The sequence below is a fragment of the Bison bison genome, unplaced genomic scaffold (genome assembly GCF_000754665.1).
Source record: "Bison bison bison isolate TAMUID 2011002044 unplaced genomic scaffold, Bison_UMD1.0 scf7180017864324, whole genome shotgun sequence".
Classification (NCBI taxonomy): Eukaryota; Metazoa; Chordata; class Mammalia; order Artiodactyla; family Bovidae; genus Bison; species Bison bison.
This window is the reverse complement of record NW_011494896.1, coordinates 5,633,350-5,654,158: the sequence shown is the minus strand read 5'-3', so window position 1 is coordinate 5,654,158 and position 20,809 is coordinate 5,633,350. Positions and strand designations below refer to the sequence as shown.

The following is a 20,809-nucleotide window of genomic DNA, read 5'->3' as shown; positions in this document are numbered from 1 at the left end:
GAAACAATATTAATGAAGTAGCAACGTATTTTTTAAAGATTTTAAGTAAAAAGGTTTCAATGAAAATATCCTAAAATTAATATACCCTAAAATAAATAGTAAGAATATCCTCCATTAAGCCCATAAATGCTGCATTATAAAACTTATTAGTTGACAAAGAATAAAAAGTAGTACTTTTTTGGACCTTTAAATTCTCAGCCCAGTAGACTTCTCTGATGCTGAAATGAAAATAGTGACCAAATGCTTTGATGGACAACTCATTACAATGAGAAATGAAGGCTTCTGAAACCAGACAAAGATTTTTCTGTATCTCCCAGATGCCAGGGGAAGTAACAGAAATATTTTGGTCTCCCATCCAAGAATGAACACTATATCTACATTTTATCAAAAAAAAAAAAAAAAAAGCACTTTAGAAATAATCAAGCTCAAGATACAGTTTTTAAAAAGCAGAAAATGTTACCAAGGCAGAATGAAGAAAAAAAATTGAGAGAAAATATAAAGAAACAAGGGGAAAGAAATCTTTTAACAGAGTAGAAACTGTTAGTCTCTCTCTGTCCCTGAAAGGTTTTGCTCCAACTCTATTTGTTATCCTAGAAAAGCTCTTCTGAAGAAAGGTCTCAGTGTAAGAACTGCTTAAAAGAAGCCAACCCCTTGGAAATAGGAACGGCTCAGCCATTTATTAATGTCAAATATGCTGCCTGCATGAATTAGTCAGCTTGTCTTTTGGAAGCTATACAGAAAAGTTCTTCTGCACCTGCCTCTTAGTGTCCTGACACTTCTGGCTTTAATGACAACATAACAACCACCAGAAAATGAAATTTAAAAAACAAAGCACTGAACACTACTACATTTTACCTTCTGAATAGCTGATTGATCAATTTTTAAAGGCTTCTTACTGAAGTATCATTGGCGACTGGAGAATATAAAACTTGCTTAGATGTAAAAAGAAAAGGAAAACAGAATCATTTTCCTAAACTGGCAAAATGTAACCAAGTTACCACAAAACTTACCTTAGAAACAAAGATAAATGGGGCAGAAAAGGCCAGATTTCTTACTGGCAGTACCACAGTGGCAAATATCCCAGAATAAGAAAAGCTGCCAAATAGAAGAGAGAAAATTAAAGGACTTTCCTTTAAAAACAGCCAAGCCCAGTGCACACAGCATTCCTAACAGCTGGAGCAAGCTTCAGAAGCAACACACAGGTATAAGGTTCAGTCCTATTCTTTATTTACAGCACAGTTCAAAGTCATTGAATCAAGCACAAAAGAAACGACTCCCATTTCCTGGTTTGGCATTGGATATCCTTCCTACCAGCTGCAATTACATCATTTTTATCCATCTTCTTCTTTTCCTTTTGGGAGGGTAGAAAAGGGGAAAGTGACACATGGACCAAAGAGACTTCAACTTCAAAACCAAGAGAAATCCTTGCTTTCAGAGAAACAAAAGAAGTGATTCTCCCTCTTGTGAAAGGCAATCAATACTCTGCTCCAGTTATGAAGGCCGTGGATGGTGTGGGAAAGCTGTGGTGAAGAGATTCTTCCCGGAGGTGGCACAAGGGTGGCGAGGGCTCGGGTCGTGGGATGGCTGCTATCCCCACCATCACATTTGCTCTATCTCAGTCTTCACCACACCAAATTTAATGAACAAGGGAAAGTAATTATACACAGAAAGCCAAAGTGAATGGAAATGTAGGTGGAATGAACTTAAAAGAAGAAACTGAAAATGATCAAAAGTTACTCAGTTCATTTTTCTCAGACGGACATAGAAATCACTGATCCACTGCTTCATGTATTTAACTTCCAAGGAGCGAGTTAATTGCACACTGACAGGATCCAAGGCATTACTGGCTCGGAGATCTAGATGATGGGCTCCATTTGGGATGACGATCGCAAGTAAGGTGTCTGTAATATCCTTGGTTACTCCACCTCCTGACCAGGGGTCTAGTTCACCATTGCTAAGTGAGGGAAAGAAAAAAAATCAGATTGCTAGTTTTTCATATCTACATAAAAGATAAGATAGGAGAAACCTATTATATGCATAACACCTAAAATTATAAGCTTATAAGCTAGGGAATATGATCTAAGGATTTAATCTGTCATATAGAAAGGTGCTTCATCCTGGAGACTGACAATACTTCTGTAACCAGGTACAAGAAATAGGACCAGAGAACACTGAAGGTGGTGCCCCATGAATCAATCTAGATTATACTGGAACTTCGAATTTAGAAGACTCAATTTCAATCCTGGCTTCATTACTCAAAAGTTGTCTGACCTTACATAAGTTAGCTGTCTCACTTTCTTCATATGTAAAGCAGAGTTAACAAGGCCTACCTTAGGAGGTTGCCTTAAGGGTTAAATCAGATAGTACATGTATATATACTGAATAAATGTTAGGCACGTGGGAGTCCCTCAATTAAAACCTGTTTCCTTCCTTCCTAGAACCCAAATATTAGTGACAAAGAAAAAAAACTATATTTTAAAATGCTAATTATCTCTTCAGTCAATTCAGTCACACAGTTGTGTCTGTCTCTTTGCAACCCCATGGACTGCAGCATGCCAGGCCGCCCTGTCCATCACCAACTCCCAGAGTTTGCTCAAACTCTTGTCCATCGAGTCAGTGATACCATCCAACCATCTCATCCTCTGTTATCCTCTTCTCCTCTACCTTCAATCCTTCCCAGTATCAAGGTCTTTTCTAAGGAGTTCTTTGCATCAGGTGGCCAGAGTACTGAAGCTTCAGCTTCAGTATATTCAGCTTCCTGAATATTCCAATGAATATTCAGGACTCATTTCTTTTAGGATTGACTGGTTGGATCTCTTTGTTGTCCAAGGGGCTATCAAAAGTCTTCTCCAACAACACAGTTCAAAAGCATCAATGCTTCAGGGCTCAGCCTTCTTTATAGTTCAACTCTCACATCCATACATGACTACTGGAAAAACCATAGCTTTGATTAGACAGACCTCTGTCGGCAAAGTATTGTCTCTGCTTCTTAATATGCTCTCTAGGTTCATCATAGCTTTTCTTCCAAGGAGCAAGAGTCTTTTAACTTCATGGCTGCAGTCACCATCTGCAGTGATTTTGGAGCCCCCCAAAATTAACTCTGTCACTGTTTTTACTATTTCTCCATCTATTTGCCAGGAAGTGATGGACATGATCTAGATGTTTGAATGCTGAGTTTTGGGCCAGCTTTTTCACTCTCTTCTTTCACTTTCAACAAGAGGCTCTTTAGTTCCTCTTCACTTTCTTCGATAAGGGTGGTATCATCTGTGTATCTGAGGTTATTGATATTTCTCCTGACAATCTTGATTCCAGCTTGTGCTTCATCTAGTCTGGCACTTTGCCTGATGTACTCTGCATATAAGTTAAATAAGCAAGGTGACAATATACAGCCTTGACATACTCCTTTCCCAATTTGGAACCAGTCGCTATTCCATGTCTGGTTCTAATTGTTACATCTTGACCTGCATACAGATTTCTCAGGAGGCAGGTAAGGCAAAATATAAGACAAGTGCCAGTCCTGAATATTCATTGGCAGGACTGATGCTGAAGCTAAAACTCCAATACTCTGGCCACCTGATGCAAAGAACTGACTCACTGGAAAAGACCCTGATGCTGGGAAAGATTGAAGGTGGGAGGAAAAGGGGACAACAGAAGATGAGATGGTTGCATGGCATTACCAACTCAATGGACATGAGTTTGAGTAAACTCCAGGAGTTGGTGACGGACAGGGAGACCTGGCGTGCTGCAGTCCATGGGGTCACAAAGAGTTGGACACAACTGAGCAATTGAACTGAACTGAACTGATAGAGCTTCTCCATCTTTGGCTGCAAAGAATATAATAAATCTGACTTCAGTATTGACCATCTGGTGATGTTCATGTGTAGAGTTGTCTCTTGTGTTGTTGGAAGAGGGTGTTTGCTATGACCAGTGTGTTCTCTTGAAAAAACTCTGTGTAGCCTTTACCCTGATTCATTTTGTACTCCAAGGCCAAATTTGCCTGTTACTCCATGTATCTCTTGATTTCCTACTTTTGCATTCCAATCCCCTATGATGAAAAGGACATCTTTTTGGTGTTAGTTCTAGGAGGTCTCGTAGGTCTTCATGGAACTATTCAACTTCAGCTTCTTCTGCATTAGTGGTTGGGGCATAGACTTGGATTACTGTGATGCTGAGTGGTTTGCCTTGGAAACGAACCAAGGTTATTTGTCATTTTTGAGATTGCACCCAAGTACTGAATTTCAGACTTCTTGGTTGACTATGAGGGTTACTCCATTTCTTCTAAGGGATTTTTGCCCACAGTATAGATATATAGTAGATATCTAGTAGTAGAGGTCTTCCTTAGCCACCTCATCAAATATTCAAACTCCCCCCCAACCCCCACTAACATTTCATAACCTTCTTCCTTGGTTTATTTTTCCCCCCTTAGCACCTATCTCCTTCTAACATGCTTATAAGTGCTATCTTGTTTTTACCCATCTCTCAAACTAAAACTTCCCAACAGCAGGGTTTTTTTGTCTGTTTTACTACTGTATCTTCAGTGCCTGGCATACACTAGGAGCTATACAAACATTTATTGAATGAATAAAAAAAGAATAATCTAGTTATTTGTAACCTTATATCAGATGCCCTACACAAAAGAGGTCTATACATATATGCTTGTGAGTTCAGGAACATGTAAATCACTATAGTACTTTTTACATGTAAAAGTAGAGTTCACATAAGTGATTAATGTAAATATATAGACAGTGACATTCAGCTAGGTATAATACTGGCAAGAAACAATGAACTAAGTCAGCAGGTCTAAGTTTTATACCCCAGTAAGCCACATGACTTTGGGTAAGTCACCTGACCCCTCTGAATCTAATTCTCATGTGTATGACCAAAAAAAAACTTTTAAAGATAATGCCCTTCAATCACAGAGACACTGTGAGGTTCAACTTGAATAATACATTTGGAAATAAGGTATAAACTATAAAATACCACATGAATGTGCAGTATTATAATTATTACCATATTCTATAAGCATGAGAAGTGTTAATACTTCTGAGAGGTAAATGAAGCATGAAAAGGGATACCACAAATTTCTCACAGAAATTTGGTCAGAAAAATGCATGCAATCAATTTTCTAGGTAAATGTTCAAGTTAAAAAGGGAATAAGCATTTAGGTACATTAAATATATGTGTGCTTGAAATACAAGTCTAAAATCCCTGTTCTAGCCTGACCACACTTTTAACCATATTTTTGGTTTTTTAAGAAATTAATTCAATTGCAACTTAACATCATTCTTGGGGGGAGAAATTACTCTGAAAATTTACCTTTTTTGGTTTTATTAAAAACAAGAGGAAAAACTCACATGCAAAATAGGATGTTAGTTTTCAACTATGAGATAAATTTTTAAAGTAAACTACACAAGGGGTTGGATTCTCTTAAGTGAACAAGTGGCCTTTATCATTATTCCAATTTGACAGGACCAACCAAGATAGGAAACTCTCCATTATTTGCAAAACAAAAAAGCTATCCCAACAGCTACATAATAAGCAAACTGCATTTGATTTAAAAGGTCATCTGAATCCACCCAGTGGCTTAGCAACAGTGTTTGGAGTTGCTGAGAGACCTAAAATGCACATGGACTTGAATTTCTTGGTCCTAGACATGAGAAAGCTAAATCAGTCACTGGGAAATTTACAGGAGAAAAAAATACTGGCTTTCATGAGAGAACCTAGATGCCTGCATAAAATTCCCAACAGTGAGCCTCACTTAATAGCTGGCAACAATTAATTTGCCTGAAAAATGTTAAATTAACCAGCTTCTCAGGGACTCCTTTTTGAATTTACATTTAAATAACTAAAAATGACCATTGATAAGATAATTTCTCAACAACTGGGTTTTGTGGAAAAAATAAATCCAACAAAAACATTGTAGAATAAGAAAATTGCTGAAATAGAACTATTAATAGCTACTATTAAATTCTTATTTGCTCAACATGTTTACTGATTGCCTACTATGTATCAGGTACTGACTGGGTACAGTTAACTCAACTGTGAACAGACAAAAATCTCTGCCCTCATAGTGCTCACTTCTATGATTATCTACTCCTTGAAGAAGGCAATGGCACCCCACTCCAGTATTATTGCCTGGAAAATCCCATGGATGGAGGAGCCTGGTAGGCTGTAGTCCATGGGGTCGCTAAGAGTCGGACACGGCTGAGCGATTTCCCTTTCACTTTTCACTTTCATTCATTGGAGAAGGAAATGGCAACCCACTCCAGTGTTCTTGCCTGGAGAATCCCAAGGATGGGGGAGTCTGGTGGGCTTCCGTCTTAGGGGTCGCACAGAGTCGGACACGACTGAAGTGACTTAGCAGCAGCAGAAGTAGCTCTGGCAGGTAGTTATTATTTCTAACTAATATAAATTGGCAATTTGCCAAAGGCACATGGTTAACAGAAGCAGAATGGCACCTAGGTCTCTCCAACTTCAAAGCCCAAGCTCTTAACTTGCAGATCTCTAATTCAACAATTAAAAACAGATTGAATTTTCTAACCAAAAAAAAGTCACAGTTGGATTTGTGTGAGATGCCTCAAGGAGAGAAGTATGAATATAAAATATGCTTTCCACATGGTTCCTTGGACATTTTCTTATCATCAACCATAAATATTTTGTAACTGATAGCCACTCAGTAGACAGAACAGAAACACCTAATGCTGCTTTTTTATTTTTGGAATGTGCTTTCTTTAGAAAAGAAATAGAATTTTGAATTTTTAAATAAGGTAAGTTTTACATTGAATTCTTCACACCTAGCAGTACATAGGAAAAAATTTTCTTTTTAAAAGTATATTTGCCACCGCAGGAAGATAAACCAGCATTTTTATATAGTTCTGCCTTTATACTTTCACATGCCTCTGAAGTTTTCCTGAGCTTTCTCATCCTTATCAACACACACATTAACTGGGCATCTACTATGTGCCAGTCACTGTGGCAGGTGCTAAAGGCACAGAGATGATTAAGAAAAATTCTCTGTCACTGAGAAGTTCATAATCTCATTTGAACAGAGAAATGAGATTTCTCTGTTCTCTGAGAAATGAGTCAGGGGCAGAGAGAAACACAAACAGGTAAATTCCACACAGAGTGCTAAAGGGATAGTCACAGGCTTTAGAGGAGCTAAGTGTGTAGGGGAAATGTAACCTCCTTGGAGATGTCAGGGAAGGGTTCCTGGAAGATGCCTGAATCTTAAGAAAAGGAAAAAAAAAAATGGAAGGAAAAGGACATTCAGGGACAAGTAGTTCCCTGCTGGCTCGAAGCTAAAGTACAGGGCTGTGAATATACTTCCACTTATTCATTCAATGGAAATTTTTTAAGCATATAATTTGCCAGGTCTGGGCTAAATATTTCACTGGGTTAACTCTTTTAAGCATCACTATAAAAGAGCATAACTCTTTTAAGCAACTCTATAGGGTGACTGGCATTATTATTCTCATTTTACAGAAGAGAAAACTGAGGATCAAAGAGCTTAAATAATTTAAGACAGTTCACTCTAACTATGCATAGCTCTGTTAGGAAGCCCTTTCTTACACTAGCCAAAAGTTTTTTTTTTTCTAATGTTGAGCCATATTTTCTACCTACTCTTTCAGTTCTACTCCCAACTTTTTTCAACAAAATCTATCCTTTCCCCAATGATGATGATGACAATAACTTATTTTGATACCCGGAGGAAAGTAAGTAAAAAAGGATAAATGGACAACTAAAATACTCATGTAATGGTTGAATCCAATAAAAAAGCACAAAGTATCTAACCAAAAGTCAAATATAAAAATCTTTATAGATAAGATTCAAAGACGCTACTTTACAAGTCAACTTGAACTTCAGCTTTATGCTGCTGCTGCTAAGTCGCTTCAGTCGTGTCCGACTCTGTGCGACCCCATAGACGGCAGCCCACCAGGCTCCCCCGTCCCTGGGATTCTCCAGGCAAGAACACTGGAGTGGGTTGCCACTTCCTTCTCCAATGCATGAAAGTGAAAAGTGAAAGTGAAGTCGCTGAGTCATGTCCGACTCTTCGTGACCCCATGGACTGCAGCCCACCAGGCTCCGAGGTCAAAGCAAAAATCCATATAAGTACTACCTGGAGGTAAGTTTCTAAAAACAGGAAAATGACAAAGTATTTCCTTCTCTGAAGGAACAAAGATGAGCTTTGATACCCAAGGTTTACATTTAAGCCTTTTCAGTCCTCACAGTCCTTTCATGTTTTCCTGATTTCGAACATCCTAATTTGGTACAGTTTCCTACCCTAAATATACTTATCACCTCAAAAGGCTGAGCTGAAAAGTATAGTGTTGAAGAATTCTACTGAGGACAAGGTAAATAATTCTAGGGAATTAAACAAAAAGAATCTTTAAGTTTTGCATTTAGTGTCTCACATTTGAGGCGGGGGAGAGTATCCTACTGAGTGAAACTAGCATGAATCCAACAAGAAAAAGGTTCTTTTACAAAATGGGCAGTGTTACTGGCCTAAACCCAGAGAGTGATCTTTCAGTTAAAACAGCATTGCCCCTTCCTAAGAGCTTTCGGTCATGTCTCCAAAGTCAAATGTCACTCTTGTTTAGGAGACTTTGTAAAAGAGTAACGTTTACAATTTAAACAATTGGTTAAGAGATATGTATGGATATCTCTCTACTATTTCCACATAAACTTGGGGAATTTTCTTATTAAATAGTTGTTATTTTAATAAGTAACAACCTAATGTTCAAGCCAAGACACAGAAATTTTGAAGTCACAATCAGGCACATTTAGAGTCTACTTGATTAACTCCGATATGAACCAATACCAAATATGACTCTTCTAGAGAAACAGTGTTACAGAATAAACAGTTTTTGTAGTCAGATAGGCCAAGGTTGAAAACTGGCTTTATCACTTGGTAACTAAAACAAAACTGTACACACTGACTTTCACTTTCCTCCTCAGTAAAATAGGGGCTATAAAAACTTCTTTCAAGGTTTTTGTGGGAATTAAGTGATTTATTTAAAGTGCCTCATACAGTGCCTGGGACAGAACAGAGTGGGCACCTCAAAAGTGTTTGTTAGGTATATACTGAAGATTTTTTATTATCATTGATAACAATAGAAACAATCATGAGACAAATTGAGAACAACAGATGATGCTTCCTTTTCTTTTGAGCACACTTTTTGAAATATTTTAACTTTGCTGCTACTGTTTTTAAGCCTTTAAACATACTGCAATAGAACAAAAAATCATATCACCTCTCAGAATCCTTTACCTTTCAAGGAGTAGAAAAATATGATAGATACCACTGCTATATTCTACATTGTTTTAACTGTGCAACATTTTCCTGGTTTTCTTTTCTTATCCATTCTACAAATGTCTCCATCAACCAGAATTTTCTTTGAATCAACAAAAATTCACCTGAAAATGATGTTTGTGTGTGAACTGATGTTCTTGCCTCCATACATAGTAGGGATCCAAGAGGGCCTCGGTCTCACACCCCACTGTTTAAAACAGTCATCAGAATACTCCTTCATGTTCCACGAGTGAGGTTCAAACATGTCATCAACACCATCAGAACAGGTAGGCATGACCATTTCTGTACAGGCCTGAAAAAGCAAACCAGGAAAGATTCTAGTGAGAAAATGAAGCAGAAAGAGTGAAATAAATTGTCCAACATCATACAGCTCAGAAGCAAAAAAGTGAGGGTTTGAACTCAGCAGTCTGGCTTCAGAGCCCCTGTTCTCTACTCCATACCACGTCTCTTTATTCCTAAGGCTCAGCTGAGAAGTCACAGAAGTTGGGGCTATATATTCCTTCTACGCAAACTATTCCATTTCATATCTATTATCATATTGAGTTCTCAAAACAACTCTGGAGGAAAATATTGCTATTATTATTACTATTCTCATTGTACAGATGAAAAAAATGGAGGCTCAGATAGAATCAAGTTAGACTCCCTCTTCTTTCCTGTGTCCATAAAATGCTACCTTTATAGGACTTACTAAGATCTATTACAATATTATTTAGCTACCTATATTTTCCACCAAACTACATTTGACAATTAGATCATATTTTATTTACAATAAAATAAAATTATATCCAATTTGTATAGTTGTAGCCTGGAATAGTGCCTGACATGCAGTAAGTACTCAGAATATATTTGGTGATGATTAAATACCAAACTGAAGTAGTATATATAGGATAGATAAACAAGGTCCTACTATATACAAGAGGAAACTATATTCAATATCCAGCAATAACTCATAATGGAAAAGAATATGCATATGTATAACTGAGTCACTTTGCTGTTTATTAGAAATTAACACAACATTGTAAATCAACTATACTTCAATAAAATTTTTTAAAAATTGAATTGGTATTTAATGAATGAATGAGGAAACTCATCCACAGTCTTGAAGTAGAAGGTAACAGAACCCAGATTTGGATCCAAGTTAGGTGACAAGATCTTGAGGATTCTGTTATAGTACAACCAAAACAGTGAAAAGCAAGCTCCAATTGGGGAAATTATACACACTTACCTGATAGCTCCAACCCAGGACTCCCAGACTGCTAGTTGCTGTTTCTGAGACATTCAGACATTTCGCCTGGCCCGAATAATTGTAATACACATTCAGAGCTTGGAAAATATTCCGCACCATCACGGTATCAGGTACATTGGAATATTTGAAATACTGGCACACTACCTGTCATTTTAGAGAGATAAAAGGGAGAAGAATCAAATATAAATATAAAATCAGTTTATTAAAACAAAGAAACATGATTCTGATTTGATCATAAACAATCTTTAGCATCTAACTTCACTGCTTGACAATTTCTATTTATTGAGTATAACCACTTTCATAAATGAATAAACCTTTAAAATTAGTCCCCATGGGACTTCCCTGGTGGTCTAGTGGCTAAGACTCCACGCTCCCAATGCAGGACACCCAGGTTCAATCCCTGTTCAGGAAACTAAATCCCACAAGCCGCAACTAAAGTTTGTATGCTGCAACTAAAGATTCCGCATAACCCAATTAAAAGAACCCACATGCCACAACAAAGACTGAAGATCCCACATGCCACAACTAAAACTCGGCACAGCCAAAAAAAGAAAAAAAATTAGCCCCCAAATTATAGAAATAAACCAAAATTATCTGCATGGTATGCAAAGTCCTCCCCACCTGCCACTCTAGTTTCATCTTCTGTAGCTTTTGCGCTAGTCTAGCAAAACCATTTCTACCACACCAACTTCTTTCCCTCCTCATTGCCATCGCTCACACTGAAATGCCCTGCTCCCACTCTCCCAATGCAGTGGTGCCTGGCAAACACCAGCTCATCTTCCTCAATGCAGCTCAAATATCACCTCCTCCTTGAGGCCACTTGCCTATGCCTTCAAGGCAGAAGTAAATCACTCTCTTCCTTGTGCCTCCACTGCATCCTGTGCCTATTTCTATCAGAGCCCCTGTAACGCTGATACCATACTCATTTGATTCCAGAATGTCTCCCTCAGCACTTAGCAAGGCATCTGGCAACTAACTGCTTGCTGATTAAATGACTATCTTTTTATGAATATGGAAAATTTATTAAATTTCTTTTGGAAAAACTCCACCAAGCTCCTATATCTGTAGATTATAAGAAGCATCTCAGGCAGCTCCCCAGTTCCAAATACTCCTAACACTTGACTATCAGATCAGATCAGAACAGATCAGTCGCTCAGTCATGTCCGACTCTTTGCGACCCCATGAATCGCAGCACGCCAGGCCTCCCTGTCCATTACCAACTCCCGGAGTTCACTCAAACTCACGTCCATAGAGTCAGTGATGCCATCCAGCCATCTCATCCTCTGTCGTCCCCTTCTCCTCCTGCCCTCAATCCCTTCCAGCGTCAGTGCTAAAAATCACGGGTAATACCTGGGGTTGGAAGTGAAGACAGGACTGACTAGTCAGGGACATAGGGAACTTTCAAGGATATGAAAATATTTCTTATCTGTAGGGGCCTAGTACACAACAAGTAGCACATTTATGATTTGTATATAAGTTTTACTTCAAAAAATCATAAACAAATATTGAAATCTAGATAATGTTGTTAAAGCTGACGTATATAGTCTATATTTCATTTATTTCTGCTCTTTCTTTCTTTCTACTGACTTTGAGCTTCACTTGTTATTTTTCTAGTTCCTTGAGGTGTAAATTTAGGTTGTTTGAGACTTTTCTTATCTCTTGAGATAGGCATTTATCACTATGAACTTCCCTCCCAGAAGTGTTTTTACTACATCCCATAAATTTTGGTATGTTACATTTCCATTTATCTCTATGTATTTTTAAAATTTCTCTTTTAATTTCTTCTTTGACCCATTGAGTGTTCAATAGTATGTTGTTTAATCTCCACATATTTGTGAATTTTTCCATTTTCTTTGTGTAATTTATTTCTAGTTTCACACCACTGTGGCTGGAAATGATGCTTCATATACTTTCAATCTCCTTAAATTTATTAAGATTTGTTTTGTGGCCAAACATTTGATCTATCTTAGAAAATGTTCCATGTGTACTTGAGTAGAATGTATATTCTGCTGTTTCAGAGAGAATGTTCTATAAATATCTATTAAGTTCATCTAGTCTAATGTGTTAAGGCCAATATTTCCTTATTGATTTTATGCCTGGATGAACTATCTATCAATATAAGTAGAATACTAAAGTCCCCTTCTGGCCATGTACTGTTGTCTATTTCCATCTAAAAGTCTGTTAATATCTGCTTTACTTATATAGGTGCTCCTATGTTGGGCACATAAATATTTACAAATGTTATACCTTCTTGTTGAACTGACTCCTTTATTATTATGCAACACACTTCTTTGCGCATTATTAAAGTCTTTATTTTAAATTCTATTTTGTTCAATATAAGAATAGCTACTCCAGCTTTATTTTCGTTTCCATTTGCATGGAGTATCTTTTTCCATCCCTTTACTTTCAGTCTGTGTGTGTCCTTAAATTTAAAATGACTCTCTTCTAGGCAATAATATTGATGGGTCTTGTTTTTTAATTCAATCAGCAACTTTATGTATTTGATTAAAGAATTTAGTCCATTTCAGTTCAGTCGCTCAGTCGTGTCCAACTCTTTGCGACCCCATGAATTGCAGCACACCAGGCCTACCTGTCCATCACTAACTCCCAGAGTTCACTAAAACTCATGTCCATTGAGTCAGTGATGCCGTCCAGCCATTTCATCCTCTGCTGTCCCCTTCTCCTCCTGCCCCCAATCCCTCCCAGCATCAGAGTCTTTTCCAATGAGTCAACTCTTCGCATGAGGTGGCCAAAGTCCTGGAGTTTCAGCTTTAGCATCATTCCTTCCAAAGAAATCCCAGGGCTGATCTTCAGAATGAACTGGTTGGATCTCCTTGCAGTCCAAGGGACTCTCAAGAGTCTTCTCCAACACCACAGTTCAAAAGCATCAACTCTTTGGCACTCAGCTTTCTTCACAGTCCAACTCTCACATGGAAAAACCATGTGGAAAAACCACATGACCACTGGAAAAACCATAGCCTTGACTAGACAGACCTTTGTTGACAAAGTAATGTCTCTGCTTTTGAATATGCTATCTAGGTTGGTCATAACTTTCCTTCCAAGGAGTAAGTGTCTTTTAATTTCATGGCTGCAGTCACCATCTGTAGTGATTTTGGAGCCCCAAAAAATAAAGTCTGACACTGTTTCCCCATCTATTTCCCATGAAGTGATGGGACTGGATGCCATGATCTTCGTTTTCTGAATGTTGAGCTTTAAGCCAACTTTTTCACTCTCCTCTTTCATCAAGAGGCTTTTGAGTTCCTCTTCACTTTCTGCCATAAGGGTGGTGTCATCTGCATATCTGAGGTTCTTAATATTTCTCCCGGCAATCTTGATTCCAGCTTGTGCTTCTTCCAGCCCAGTGTTTCTAATGATGTACTCTGCATATAAGTTAAATAAGCAGGGTGACAATATACAGCCTTGACGTACTCCTTTTCCTATCTGGAACCAGTCTGTTATTTCATGTCCAGTTCTTACTGTTGCTTCCTGACCTGCATATAGATTTCTCAAGAGGCAGCTCAGGTGGTCTGGTATTCCCATCTTTCAGAATTAGTCCATTTACATTAAAGTAATTATTGATATGTATGTGCTTATTGACATTTTGTTCATTGTTTTCTGGCTGTTTATGTAGTTTCTCTAGCTCCTTTCTTTTTCTCTTGCTCGCTTTCTCTGTGGGTTGAAGATTTTCTTTAGTGGTAGGCTTATATTCCTCTCTTTATCTTTCATATATTTACTGTAAGTTTTTGTTTCGTGGTTACTATGAGGCTTATATATAACAGTTTATATCTACAACAGTCAGAGTTGACAACACTTAAGCTTGATCTCACTGAAAAGCGTAACATCATTTCCCCCCTCATTTTATGAAGTCACATTCTACATCTTTTTATCTTGTGCATACCTAACAAATTATTGTAATCATGGTTATTTTTATTACCTTTGTCTTTTTTAGCCTTCATACTAGCTTTGTACGTAATTAATTCCCTACCTTTACTACACAGTAAGTCCCCTACATATGAACCTTCAGATTGTGAACTCAAAGATGTAAATGTATCATAAACCTATTACAGTACAGTACTACGGAGCTAATTGTGCTTGTTGTATACCTAGGCTAACTTTGTTGGATTTGCAAACAAGCTGAACTTAACAATTGTGCTCTTAGAATGGAACTTGTTTGAATGTAGGGGACTTCCTGTATGTATTTTTCTTTCCAGTGAGGTTTATTTTTCATATGAATTCTCATTACTAATTAGTGCCATTTCATTTCAGCTTAAAGAAGTCCCTTTTAACATTTACTCTAAGGCTGGTTTAGTGGTAATGAACACCTTTAGGTTTTCCTTATCTGGTAAACTCTGTCTGTTCTATAGAGTGTTCTTGGTTTAAAGGGTTTTTTTCCTTTTAACACTTTGAATATATCTCGCCATTCCCTTTTGGCCTGAAAACTTTCTGCTAAAAAATCTGCTCATAGTCTTATGGGAGTTTCTTTGCATGTAAGAAATTACTTTCTCTTGTTGTTTTTAATATTTTCTCCTTAATAGAACTACCATATGACCAGGCAATCCCACTGATGGGCATACACCATAGATCATAATTTAAAAGACACATGCACCCCAGTGTTCACTGCAGCACTATTTACAATAGCTAGGTCATGGAAACAACCTAACTGTCCATCAGCAGAGGAATGAATAAAGAAAGCTGTGGTACATATACACAATGGAATATTACTCAGCTCTAAAACAGAATGAAATTGTGCCATTTGCAGAGACATGGATAGACTGAGAGACTGTCATACAGAGTGAAGTAATTTAGAGAAAAATAAATATAATATATTAACACATATATGTGGAATCTAGAAAAATTGTATAGATGATCTTACTTGCAAAGCAGAAATAGAGACACAGATGTAGAGAACAAATGTATGGACACCAAGGGGGAGAAAGGGGTGGTGGTGAGATGAATCGGGAGACTGGGATTGACATATATATACTAAGTATAAAATAGATAACTAATGAGAACCTACTGTATAGCATGGGGAACTCTACTCAGTGCTCTGTGGTGACCTAAATGGGAAGGAAATCCAAAAAAGAAGGGACAGATGTATACCTATGGCTGCTGATTCATTTTGCTGTACAGCAGAAACTGACAAAGCAGTGCAAATTGTTTTTATACTCCATTGTCAGTTTTTTTATACTCCAATTAAAAATAATAATATAATCTGTGTAAAAATATGTATAAATTTCCTTCTTGTCTTTAACGTCTGACATTTTTTTCCTCTGGTTGCACTAGGTCTTTGTTGCGTGTATGCTTTCCCTAGCTGCAGTAATGGGGGGCTACCCTTAGTCGCCGTGCACAGGCTTCTCATGGTGGTGGCTTCTCTTGTTCACAGCAGAGGCTCTAGGTGCACGGCCTTCAGTAGTTGTGGCACATGTGCTTAGGTACCCCATGGCATGTGGAATCTTCCTGGACCAAGAATCAAACCCATGTCCCCTGCATTGGCAGCCAGATTCTTATCCACTGTACCACCAGAGAAGTCAAGACTTTTGACATTTTAATTGTAATTTGTCTTGGTATTAGTCTGTTTGGATACCTCTTATTTGGAACTCTCTGAGATTCCTAGGTCTGGAAGATTAGGGAAGCTTTCAGCTGTTTTGTCTTCAAATAAGATTTCTGCCCCTCTTTCTCTTTTTCTTCTGGGGACCCTATGATGTAAATGTTAGACCATTTGATGTAAATGTTAGTCTATAAGTCCCTTAAGCTATTTTCACTTTTCTTCATTCTTTTCATTTCTGCTCTGATTCAGTAAGTTCTACTGCCCTGTCTTTGAGTTGACTGATCTTGTCTTCTATTTCATCTAATCTGCTGTTGAACCTCTCCAGTGTAATTTTATCAGTTATTATATTCTTGAGCTTTGTAACATCTTATTTGGTACATTTTTAATATTTTCTATGTCTTTTTTGAAGTTCTGTGTTCATTCATTCTTCTCCCCAGTTCAGTGAGCATCTTCATAATCATTACTTTTAACTCTTTATCAGGTAAATTAATATTTCTCTCATTAAGATTTTTCTGAGTTTTATATTCTTCTTTCTTGGAATATATTCTTCCTGTTTCTTCATTCTGTTTGATTCTCTGTTTCAATTTCTATACAGTAGATGAAACAACCACTTCTCCCAGTCTTGAAGGAGTGGCCTCATATAGGAGACAAACCTTGATGTTCAACTCTGCCTTAACTCCTGGTTGTCTTTCAAATCTCTGTGCTTATCCAAGCAGCCTACTATAGTCTTAATAACTCCAAGTAGTTGAAGACATGCCACAACCTGTCAACATCCCAAAAGGGAGAACCTTAGCTCTTTGATTCAGGCTGACTAGAAGCCAGACTCTCAAGCATCACTTTTTAAAAATATGCAAATATATACAGTCCTGTGGGACTGCAAGCATGAGCCCTGTTGGCCACCAGAGGTGGATGATCTGGAAGTGTCCACTGGGCAGTCACAAAAAATGGGCTCCAGGTAAGTGTATAAGCTCTTTTCTAGGTGATAACAGCAAGGCAGAATGAAAGCACCAAGACGGTATCCACAACCTACATTCTTTAAGAGCAGCCTTGAAGGCCACTAAATATGTGTCAAACCTGAAGCCTGCCCTGCAGGCAGAAGCTCCAAACTAGCAAAGACGTCTCCTTCACAAAAATACTGGGCAATGTGCCCCAACCTGCTATCTGTGCAGTGCCCTGAGGGTGGCAACCTGTCAAGAATCATACTTCCAATTACACAGTCTCACGGGACCCAAGAATGCGAGCCCTAATCCATCAGCCCTAATCCATCCCCAGCCATCACCCCAGGTGATCAAGGGGTGTCCCAAGGGTGGCAGCCATAAAAACTGGAACATCATATATAAAAATCAGGACACCAGACATATGTAAAGCTCCCTTCCAGGAAACACTTGCAGTCTGGAACATGGCAATAGGAAAAAAAAAAAATTGGATCCTTGAAAAGACAAAGAAAATTAACAAGTCTTTAGCCCGAGTGACCAAGAAAAAAAGAGAGAACTCAAATAAATAAAATAAGAAATGAAAGAGAAGATACTACAATTGATACCACAAGAATACAAAGGAACATAACAAACAACTATTATAGTTTGTTATTGATGTTATTTTATATTGATATAACTTGATGATAATTATGTCATCAAATTCAACAACCTAGAAGAAATGGATAAATTCCTAGAAACATGCAACCTATCAAGACTGAATCATGATGAAACAGAAAATCTGAACAGGTTGAATACTACTAAAGAGACTGAATCGGTAATCAAAAACTCTCCAAAAAAACAAAAGTCTAGGACCAGATGGTTTCCCTGGTGTATTCTACCAAACATTCAAGAAAGAATTAATATCATCCTTCCTAAATTCTTCCCAAAAAATAGAAGAGGAGGGAACACTTCCAAGTTCATTTTACAAGGCCAGCATTACCCTGATACCAAAACTAGTAAGCCTGCCACAAGAAAAGAAAATTACAGGCCAATATCTCTGATGACCACAGATGCAAAAATCCTCAACAAAATATTAGCAAGCTGAATTCAATGATACATTAAAAGGATCATACACCATGATCGAGTAGGATGTATCCAGGGATTCAAGGATGGTTCAACATCCACAAATAAGTCAATGTGAACCACCATATTAACAAAATAAAGGATAAAAATCATATGATCATCTTACTAGATGCCAAAGAAGTATTTGACAAAAATCAACAGCCATTTATAATAAAAAATCTCAACAAGGTGGGCATAGAGTAAACATATTTCAACATATAAAGGTTATACATGGCAAGCCCAGGGCAAATACCATACCCAACAGTGAAAGGCTGAAAGCTTTTCCTCTAAGATCAGGAAAAAGACAAGGATGTCCACACTCATCACTTTTATTCAACATAGCACTGGAAGTCCTAGCCAGAGAATGTAAGCAAGAAAAAGAAATAAAAGGCATCTAAATCTGAAAGGAATAAGTAAAACTGTCTCTATTTATAGGTGACATGAAATTATATGGTTCAGAGGTTACTACTCTCTACTTTCACTGCAGCAGGCACTGGTTCAATCTCCGGTCAAGGAACTAAGATAAAGCAAGCTCTGTGGTGTGGCAAAAAAATAAAAGCTGTTAGAAAAATCAATGAATCCATTAAGAAAAATCTATGAATTTTCAAGATACAAAATCAAGTTTCAAGATACAAAATCAACATACAAAAATCTGTTGCATTTCTATATTCTAATAATGAACTATTAGAAGGAGAAGTTAATAAAACAGTCCCATTTACAATTACATTAATAAGAATAAAATACCTGAGAGGAAGTATTTTAGATATGGAAGACCTGTATATTACAAAAATACAAGGGACTTCCCTGGTAGTCCAGTGATTAAGACTCCACCTTCCAATGTGGGGACAAAGGTTTGATCCCCGGTCAGAGAACTAAGGTCTCACATGCCACAGAGTGCAACCAAAATTTTTTTTATATACAAGACATTAATGAAAAAAATGAAGATAAATGAAAATATATTTCATGCTCATGGACTGGAAGAATTAATATTGTTAAAATATCCATACACAAAGCAATATACAGATTCAATGCTATCCCTACCAAAATTCCAATGGCTTTTTCACAGAAATAAAATTTAAAAATTTGTGTGGGACCATAAAAGACCCCAAGTGGATAAAGCAATCTTGAGAAAGAGAAATGTCAGAGGCATCACACTCTCTGATTTCAAACTATATTACAAAGCTATTTTAATTAAAACAATATGGTATTGGCATAAAAACAAAGACACAGCATAGAGAAACCAGAAATAAACCAATGCATATATGATCAATTAACTTATGACAAAGAAGTCAAGATATACAATGGGGGAAAAACAGTCTCTTAATAAATGGTATTGGGAACACTGCACAGCCACATGCAAAACAATGAAACTGGATGTCTATTTTACACCAGACACAAAAATTACCTCAAGTTGAATGACTTGAATGTAAGACCTGAAACCATAAAATTCACAGGAAAAAACCATAGGTAGTAAGCTCCTTGACATAGATCTTAGCAATGATTTTTAAAATCTGACACCAAAAGCAATAGCAGCAAAAGCAAAACTAAACAAGTGGGATTACATCAGACTGAAAGGCTCCTGCATAGCAAAGGGAACCATCAACAAATGAAAAGTCAACCTACTGAATGGGAGAAAATATCTGCAAATCATATATCTGATAGGGGCTAACATCCAAAATATGTAAGAACTCAGCTCAACAGCCAAAAAACAAAAAAAATCCGATTAAAAAATGGGCAGAAGATCTGAACAGACACTTTTCCAAAGAAGACATACAGATGGCCAACAAGTATATAAAAAGATGCTCCACATCTTTAATTGAAAGGAAAATGCAAATCAAGAGTACAATGAGATATCACCTCACATCTTTAAGAATGGCTATTATCAAAAGGAAAAATAGTAACAAGTGTTGGCAAGGATGTGGAGAAAAGGGAATCCTTGGGCACTGTTGGTAGGAATGTAAACTGATACATCACTATGGAAAACAGTATGGAGGTTCCTCAAAAATTTAGAATTGCCATATAATCCAGCAATCCCACTTCCGGGTATTTACCCAAAGAAAAGAAAAACACTAATCTAAAAAGATATATGCATCTCCATGTTCATTGTAGCATTATTTACAATGACATAGGTCTTGGCAATGATTTTCCAAGATATGGAAACAATCTAAGAGTTCATCAGTGCATGAATAAATAAAGGAGATACGGTACATATATACAATGGAACATTATTATGCCATTAAAAAAGAATGAAATCTTGTCATTTGTGACAACATGGATAAACTTTAAGGGCATTACGTGAAGTGAAATCACTCAAACAAAGACAAATATTGTAAGCTCTCTCATTTGTAGAATCTAAAAAAAAATTCTTTTAATTTAAAAATCTATGCTAATAAATAAAGAGAACAGATTAATGGCTGCCAGAGACAGGAGGAGGGCAGCAGCAGAGAGAAATTAATGAACTGGTTTTTTGTTTGTTTGTTTAGTTTCAATAAATTAAATTTAAAAAAATAAAAACACCAATACAGTATACTAACACATATATATGGAATTTAGAAAGATGGTAACAATAACCCTGTGTACGAGACAGCAAGAGAGACACTGATGTATAGATCAGTCTTATGGACTCTGTGGGAGAGGGAGAGGGTGGGGAGATTTGGGAGAATAGCATT

General features: G+C 37.2%; 1 protein-coding gene across 5 annotated transcripts in view; it reads right to left on the bottom strand.

Moving 5' to 3' along the window:
• Positions 1-1,205: 1,205 nt before the first annotated feature.
• Positions 1,206-20,809, bottom strand: part of PRCP (prolylcarboxypeptidase (angiotensinase C)) — an 87,522-nt gene continuing 67,918 nt past the window's right edge. For all 5 annotated transcript variants that reach the window (XM_010853219.1, XM_010853216.1, XM_010853220.1 and 2 more), the window contains exons 8-10: positions 10,536-10,700; positions 9,415-9,602; positions 1,206-1,954 (exon numbers count right to left, since the gene is read on the bottom strand). In XM_010853219.1, coding sequence (XP_010851521.1) covers positions 1,738-1,954; positions 9,415-9,602; positions 10,536-10,700 — 570 coding nt within the window. In that variant the 3' untranslated portion in view covers positions 1,206-1,737. The remainder of the gene's footprint in view (positions 1,955-9,414; positions 9,603-10,535; positions 10,701-20,809) is intronic.